Here is an 8,820-nt window from a genome sequence, read left to right on the forward strand (position 1 = left end):
TTTGGGTTGATATTTCATGGAAATTTGTTTCGCTTTATATTTTTTACCAAAACTGGAATTTTGTCCATTTATTTTTAGGAATTTTTAATTAAATTTAGAGCGTAGAAAAAACGAAAGAACAAAAAACTCACAAAAAAATGAATAGCCAGTCCATGTACCTAAAATTTAAGGTATTAAAGTAGAGTCGTACAACCCAAACCCTTTGACACAGCATGATCAAGCAACAGCATCGTTTGTTGATGTTCGTTTCACTGTTTATGGCGGAAAAAGTTTAAGATGTAGAAAGAATAATATGGCCTGGCAATCTAGTTCCACAGCGGGCGGTAGACAAGAGAAATATAAACATGCCTTCATATTGTTTTTGTTCAGTTTGTAGACAGAATAGTTTATTGCACTGCCGATAAAATTGCTGTTTATTTTGGTTGCAGTTAAAAGTGAAAGTCAATTGGTGTTATTTGAGTTTTTTGGTGAAATTTTAAACAAAATAATTATTTATTTAAAAAAATACAAATTTATTTTACAAATATTAACAAAAGTTATATAAATATTTCCAATATTTGCTAAATAACTCCACATTTGGTATTATGGATTATTTACAATAAAAATAATTAGAAGATAAGCTGGAACTAAAAGCCCCCGTATACATAAAGATATTAATCGCTTATTTTTGGTTTATTACGCCCATTTTCCATACAAAATTCCTACAATAAGCCATCAATAACGCTATTAGAAATATATAAATATGGGGGATAAAATATATTTACCATTGACTTATAAACGATTTAAAATAGCTTTTATTTTTTAAGCATTGGAAAAATGTTTATTGAGTGGTTCATAAGGAATAAACTTGACTTTTAATACAATTAATACTTTCAAGCAACTGATTATAGGCATTCATATATGATTCTCTTCAGATATGCACAATTTTTTGAGCCTTTTAATTTAAGCCGCTTTAATGAGATCATTTTTACCAAATGGAGTCATTTATTTATAATTTTTCCAATCGATTTCGACTGTATACAGCAGACGCTGATAGTTGTCATTTTGTTAATGTCTTTTAACAATTGATATCAATGGGAATCGATTAAAATGAGAACTTAAAAATAAATGGTAGTTTGACACAAATGTTAAAAATGTTTCAGCTGCTTGAGCAGCTCCACCAAGGTGATACTTAGGTTGGGACAGAGGCCACTAATGAATTTTGCATTATGAAAAATCATAAATTACAATTTACACTAAGCCGGTTCAATGAATCGCTGTGTTTTTAGAAACGCATGACGTTGTTCACTTATAAGACCAACTTTTTGCTGATCGGAAATTGTGTAATATAAAAGTGAATGCATATGTGTTTGCATGAGTATTTTGCAATGAAAAAAGTTATCAACCGGGACATGACTACAAAATGGCTAAAAGTTGTCGCTTTTCTTAAGTAGAGGTGCGGCACTGCAGAAACCAGTTTAGTGCAATATTTTAAAAAACTTTATTAGAAGATGCGATTAGTGGCGATTATTTAAATTCAATAAATGGCAACAACGACAACAGTCGACTAACACACAACTGTGGACACAAAAATCCACAAACATTAATGACAACTAACAAACGTCTAAAATAAAAAATAATAAAAGACATCAGACAGCGATGCATTGACAGAATTTGATTAAAAAATAAATTTTCTACTTTATAACAGACATCAGCAAAATAAAAAAAGAAACAAATATAAAAATATCGAACGAAAATACATGGTTGGGGACGGGCCAATGGCAGAAAAAAACAACAAACGTAAATTAAAAACGAACAAATTCATATAATAAATGTACGACTGACAATGATCAAGTGTATGGGATTGAGTGAGGGCATGTTTAAATTGAAGAAAAAAGTTTTTAATGTTTGTGCTTTTTTATTTATATTATCAAAACATTCATATTTTCCAAATTCCCCACACGTTCCATTATTGCATTTTTCTGTGGTATTGAAATTATTAAAAATAAAACAAAATCATGCAAACATCACAATCACATTTAAACGTTGAAGAATATTTTTAAAGATGCATTTTTTATCCATTAAATACAGAAGTCTGGTTTGTTACTTTGTGAGACAAAAAATCTATAGATTTCAGAAATACTTGTAGCTGCATGTATACGAGGGTAAATATTAAATAATGAATAAAACCATTAGGTAATTTTTATTTTTTAATTACATTTAAATTTTAAATTATGAAGATTTTTATAATACAAATCATTTTTCTAATATTAATTTAAAAATTTGCCATCCCTCGTATAAAAATAAAATGTCTTGAATTATAAATTACTTAATTTATGAAAATACATGCCAATCAGCTAAGAATGTAAAAATTATTTGAATAAATTTTAAATTTTTTTGTTGTCATTTTATTTTATCTGCTTATTAGCAGAAGCGTTTAAGGAAAAAATACTTTGCAATCAGTGGATAGTTTTAAAATAATTTTTAGTACAGCACTTTTTTATTTCCGCTTAGTGTTAGATCTCATGTTTTTAAGTATTGTATTGTTGGTAATTTAATGTGAAATTTATAATAAAAAATATTCGATAAAATTCATTGGCAATTTTTAAAATTTTCATGGGAACATATTAACTTTAGCAGGTTTTTATAATACATAGTAAGTAACGTAAGTTGTTGATGAAGTTAATGTGAATTATATTGAAGATATTGATGTTAGTAAAAGTTTATAAAACTTTATGTAAAAATTGTTTAAATTCTACAAAATGTTTGAATATTTTGAAAATTATTATTTATTTTAAATAAATTATTTAAAAGTTCAAAATTATATTTTCCATATCCTTTATGCATCTCTAATACCTATTTTTGAGTTGTTAATGAATACATTGTACTTAACGGGTTTTAAAGGTAAAGTCATTATCAATCTTATGGTCATATTTTTTATAAATTAAAAAGTAAGTGAACTTTATATGTTTTTTCATTAATTAGTTTCAAAAAAATTAAAAAAAAAAATAGTTTATACATATGTACCGTATTAACAAAATCAGACCATCGTTCACATTGGCCCCTTGCAAGTGAACCGCGATTACAGTTTAAAGTTTAGGCGATGATACAATTTTGCAGAAGTTAGTTTTGGTTATCAGACACGTGGATCCTTTTAGTTCCTTTGTGAACTTCTTATATACAAACGGCTGTTAGTTTCATACACCCAGACATGATTCCATATTTGATCCTAGTCCCAAAAAACAGCCAATAAAAGCTCATAATAAGTCAACATTAAAGTAGTTTTAAAAATATGTTTATTTTATTTTGTATTTTGTAGAGTTCGGTTAATAAAACTAGTTTATAAAACTTACTGGCGATAAATATATATCAAATCGGATAACGAAAACCCGTGCCAAAATCTACTGAAAACTGTAAAATTGGGTAGATAAAACTTTTTCGGTTTCTTCAAAAAATGTTACATTAAAATTAACTTTTCTTAACAATTTTAGGTCCTTATAACATTGTTATTTGTAGCTCGATAATAATATTTTATACATTTTAATTCTAAATGTTACAAAAATATAGTTTATAATAAACATTTTTTATAACTCTAGTCTGTAGTGATTAGCCTCAAAACAATGGATTGTTGCTCATGTAGTGCAGAAATATTTTAAGAAGTTAATGCAGTCATAATAAACAACATGGCTGCACAAAATACTAATTTCGATACAAATAATAAAATAAACAAAAACAACAAAACAAGACACACACTGACTGATGGACTTCTGGTCTGCCTGCCTGGCTGACTAAAGCAGCTTGCAACAATTATGGCGGTAGCTAAATATCTCACAGTAGTACAGCGCCCCCTATATATGTCAACTGTATAGGAGCGAAAGAGATGGTAAAGATAACAAATAAAATGGTTAGAAAGAGAAATGTTCTAAGTAAGATTCTGTTTCATCTATTTAGTTTAATTGAAATAAGAAAACTAAATAAAAGTGCCCTTAGAGAATGATAAAGTTATTTTCTTCATTTCAAATTCACTTTATTCAAGTAGAGTTGTGTATGAAAGAATCGTGTGGCACAGTATCTGATTTTTATTTCAATGTGACATGCTGAGTGCATGTAAAAATTCAACAAATAATATATTTTGCCCCCGCTGTATTAAAGTCTTACATGGTAAGGAAAGTAGTCTGTATACATATACATAAATACATATACATATGTATTTGCTTGTTGCAATTTTTACAATTTTAAAAATTTTAGTTTTCGTTTTTATTTTTATTTTTTGTATAATATTAACTTTCAAATTTGGTGCTCAGCCATTATTAGTTTTTCTTGTAGTATACTTATACCCAGCATAACCACACAACATTTTACAAGTCTTCCACATAAACAACGTCGTAATCTTCATCGTCATCTGGGTCGTATTCAACAAAGCTGGAATAAGAGGCTTTTATTTTCAGTGGCTGTTGCTTCTACATCTCTAAGAGTATTTGTAAGTATGTTTTTCTTTCAGATTATATTTTTGTATTTCTTTTTCCTGTTAAAGTTTCAGTTTTTTCTTGTTCGATTACTAAAGTTCGTTGTTCGCTGCATTTGTAATTCAGTGCAGGAAATGTGTGCGTCTTATAGTTGATTAAGAAGTAAAACTTAACTTTGGCCAAATAATGCCATAAATGAAGATTCGCTTTTTCTATTTCCAATACATTTACCAATATACCAGTAATAGAATTATATACGTAAATTCCCGCTCAAATACGCATTGTTTCTTAGAATGGCAGCTTTTGTAAGAAACAAAAAAAATGTTTGCTATACTAAAATAAAAACTTTGTTAATATAACATCAGACTATAATTAAAGGGACTTTTGTCTGATTTTTTTAAATAGTAATTGATTTTTTTAATAGTAGTTTTTGTTGAGCCATCCTATTATATAATTTATTTATATTTTAAAAATTACTTAATATTGCTGAACGTAACGGCTGCTGTCTGGAGTTGTGCATTCAATGGATTTGTACTTGATTAGTTTCTACGAACAGGTTGTTTAGTTAAATATTAAAAACATTAATGTATAAAAATGTAATTTTAAATACTAGAAACTGGTTGTAACATTTACATTGCAAACATTGGAAGGTTTATATTGATTAACAGATAATAATAAACATATTAGAAACTAAAGAAATTAACTAACAGTTTTGTGGTAAGTTTTAATATGTATGTTATAATAACTTAATGTAAGTAAACTATTAAAGCTTTTTTCAGTTTTAAAGAGATTAAAAAAACATTTTTAAAAATGGATTTAAAGTAAATCTGTCAGTTTAATATTGTAAAATGGCTTTATTTCAATCAAATATCAAATCAAAATGAGTTTATTTATTTTTGAGTTCAATTTTCTAAATATTTTAAATTCTTGTAATATTCAAATTAAATATTAGTTCGATTCGTATTTATAAATTTAAATTTTTTTGCTGTCATGTTTTTAATTAACTTTAATTTTGAAATATATTTTTTTAAATACTACAAGACTTTATTTGAATAATTTTCAAATGACCATTTAATATCTTTTTAAATGATTGAGATTTTGTTGAAATTTATTGCTTTGATTTTTATGAGTTTTTAAGTGTTGCAAAAATAAATGAATAAAAATAAAATTCATCCAATATGCCAAATTTCACAAGCAGATAGACATTTAAATTAAAATTAATGTCTTGATCGTTGTAGACACTTAGCTGACAAGATCTATATAGAAATCAATTTTTAATTATGAAAAAAAACATTTAAAAATTATATAAGTTTTATTTTATTTTAATTTCAAAAAAAAAAAAAAAATATTTAAGAAAAAATTATTAGCTAGAATCATAAAGTAGTACATATAGGCGAAACTAAAGCGGTTGTCAAACTAGAAGTTTTATTCTCTTCACACAGACGAGCTCTGACTTATGAGAACTAAACTTCAAATTTTCTTCGCGAATTTCCAAGGAAAGTTTTTTATATCATCTAAACTTAATGTTTATTATTTTTGCGATACTTTTAATTTATTTAAAACCCCGAAAATAATTTATATTTTATAAGCGAAAAAAAATATTTTTTATTCTTTGACAGTTTTTTAATTATAACTGAAAATATCTTTTCATTTCAATTATTTACTAATAATTTATTTCCTAGAATGAAAAATACCATACAATACATTTTTTAGTACCCTTTGAACAACTGTTTTTGTGCTTCTACTAATACATTCTCACCAGTTAGGTCTTTGACAAGGGACTTAGGTCTTTGACAATCAGTTTTGTTTTTATAAAATTTTAAAATACTTACTACATAAACAAATAGGATTTTGAATTATTTTCTGTCAAATTGATCTCTTTGATGATCTTCATCAGACACGTAATTTAGTTTTTATAAAATTATACTTATTTTTCTTATACAAAATTTGTCCATTTTAATGTTGTACCTTTGGAGCTACATTTCGCGAAGTCAGGAATACAGGAATATACACAGGAATAATTCTATTCGAAATTTCAGAATAAAATATTATGTACTTTACCCCAAAAAATTATTTCACATGGATAAATTTTATTTCAAAAAACTAAAAGGTAATAATCGTAAGACTAGAGAAAACAAAATAAACTTTTAATTAATGCCACAAAAATTATTGCAAAAATATGCTTGCAATTGCTCTTGGCACCAAAATATTGTTCTGTAAAAAATCCATTTTGACGTTGAATCTGTTGCAGCCTTCATATTAACATATTTCCATCAGTATGAAATAAAAAAATCACCAGTTTATGTATAATATCGTCATACAAATTGCAAAATATGTGATTAAATTTCTCAAAAAAATTAGTGTAGAAATATAAAATAATAAAAACTAATTCTATGAATTCCTAAAATAATATAACTTACTGTTTAAGCTGGTTTCGGATTATTTAGAAATTTTTTCAATATTTTCAATCAAGTATCTACTTAAACTCAATTTTATTTTTCCTACATTGTTTTACCTTTCAGTTAACGATATGTATATTGTGTAATGTTAAGACATACAAACCTCAGTCAGATGCACTTGTACTTATCGTACTCATACTTGTACTTGGAAAAAATAAACTTATTAAAAAGCATGAAGAACAAGCGAAACATGTCAGAGACATAAAAACAAATTGACTGAACTAAAACGATACGAAATGAAAAACAACAAGTTTTTTAGATATTATTTTTTTTTGCTTTTGACTCATTTGGATTTTTAAATATTTATAAATATGCAAATTCAACTTGGGTGCATGAATATCAACAAAATTTACTATAAAAAACAGAAGAAAAACTAAATACGAATGCAGCCAATAGTCATTCCTTTTTCCATGTTCATGCATTCACGAGTATATATTTGTACTGATAAATTTAAATATTTTAATTTATGCATGTATGTATATTTCTACATGTATAAAAATGGTAAATATTGTCTGGAGACAGATATTTGTGAGACATGAAAGAAGAAAGGAGAACTATGTATGTACCTCCACACTGAATGAAACTTAAAGAGACAACTGTCTAAAATCCTTAAAAAAATGAAACTGTTTTTATTATCATTAGCTTTTTGAAATTGGACTGTAAGACGCTTTGTCTATTTCTAATTTTCTAAGTAATTTATAAATATATATACTAGCTAATACCCGGTGTGCTTCGCTACCCCAACCAAAATAAATACATAATAACAAAAAAAAATATTTATTTAGTTACTAAATTATAATCATCTTCCTTAAAGTTGTGGCCTCCGGTAGGTTAGTGATTAGTGATCTAGTCTGGTAGACCGGAGGTGGTGGGTTCGATTCCCACCCGTGGCACTGGTTAAGGAGCGCACAACAGGGCCGATAGAGGCCTAGGTGTATTTCTTCGGATTTGATGTGTATACATCCTCCTTTCAAACTAACTAACTAAGTAGCTAACTAACTAACTTTTCTTAAAAGTTTATTATAATTTCATTTGATGATAATATATTTCATTTAAATTCTGAAATAATAGATTAATGATCTATTTATTTCTTACTTGCAAAAATTAAATATATACTTTTATTTTTAAAAAATAATTCATATTCTTATGCGTTGCGAAATACAATATTTTTTGTTTTACCCACTTAAAGATTTTGAAAATTTTAACCACTATAGATTTCCAGATTAACAATATGTTACATATGAGAGATTCCAAAATACAAAAATACAAAAATTATTTTATCTTGAAAACTATTACAGTTAGAATCTTAAAATTTTGAACGAATAACTTTAACACCCAGGTTAACACTTGGGTAATATATTGGCGGACTACCAATGAGGGGAGCGATACCTCCCATATTAATTAAATACAAAAATTCGTTATATATATATATATATATATATATATATATATATATATTATATATATATATATATATATATATATATATATATATATATATATATATATATATATATATATATATATATATATTATATATATATATATATATATATATATATATATATATATATATAATATATATATATACCTTTATCACTTTTTTATCTATGTTATTGATGATAATCTGAAAATATTAAAAAAAGATATAGTATTAGTACAAATTTCACAAAATTTATTATAATGCAATGAAACTTTGGAAAAACTTATAAAATTATTCTGACTAAAGTAGCGTGGCTACTACTCCTAAACTCTCGATTAATGGATAGAATACCGATGGTCAATAACTCTTCCCAAAACATTATATTTATGTGGACATGAAACTACGAAAAAGAAAACACCAGTGAGCATGTTAAAAATGTAAAAAAAAATTCAAGTAATAATGCATTCAATTAAATTAACTCCGGAATGATTCT

The 8,820-nt window shown here is 26.1% G+C and overlaps 1 protein-coding gene across 2 annotated transcripts; it reads left to right on the forward strand.

The window, feature by feature from the left end:
- The first annotated feature begins 4,034 nt into the window (after positions 1–4,034).
- Positions 4,035–5,115, forward strand: LOC124419773. 2 transcript variants are annotated; one of them, XM_046950389.1, is made up of 3 exons: positions 4,035–4,140; positions 4,284–4,459; positions 4,514–5,115. In XM_046950389.1, the coding sequence occupies exons 1-3, from the start codon at positions 4,074–4,076 to the stop codon at positions 4,598–4,600; spliced, it is 330 nt and encodes a 109-aa protein (XP_046806345.1). In that variant the 5' UTR covers positions 4,035–4,073; the 3' UTR covers positions 4,601–5,115. The 2 variants fall into 2 exon arrangements, with proteins under 2 accessions (XP_046806345.1, XP_046806344.1); XM_046950388.1 differs by having other exon boundaries at positions 4,284–5,115.
- The last annotated feature ends 3,705 nt before the right edge of the window (positions 5,116–8,820 follow it).

Source organism: Lucilia cuprina, chromosome 4, assembly GCF_022045245.1.
Source record: "Lucilia cuprina isolate Lc7/37 chromosome 4, ASM2204524v1, whole genome shotgun sequence".
NCBI lineage: Eukaryota > Metazoa > Arthropoda > Insecta > Diptera > Calliphoridae > Lucilia > Lucilia cuprina.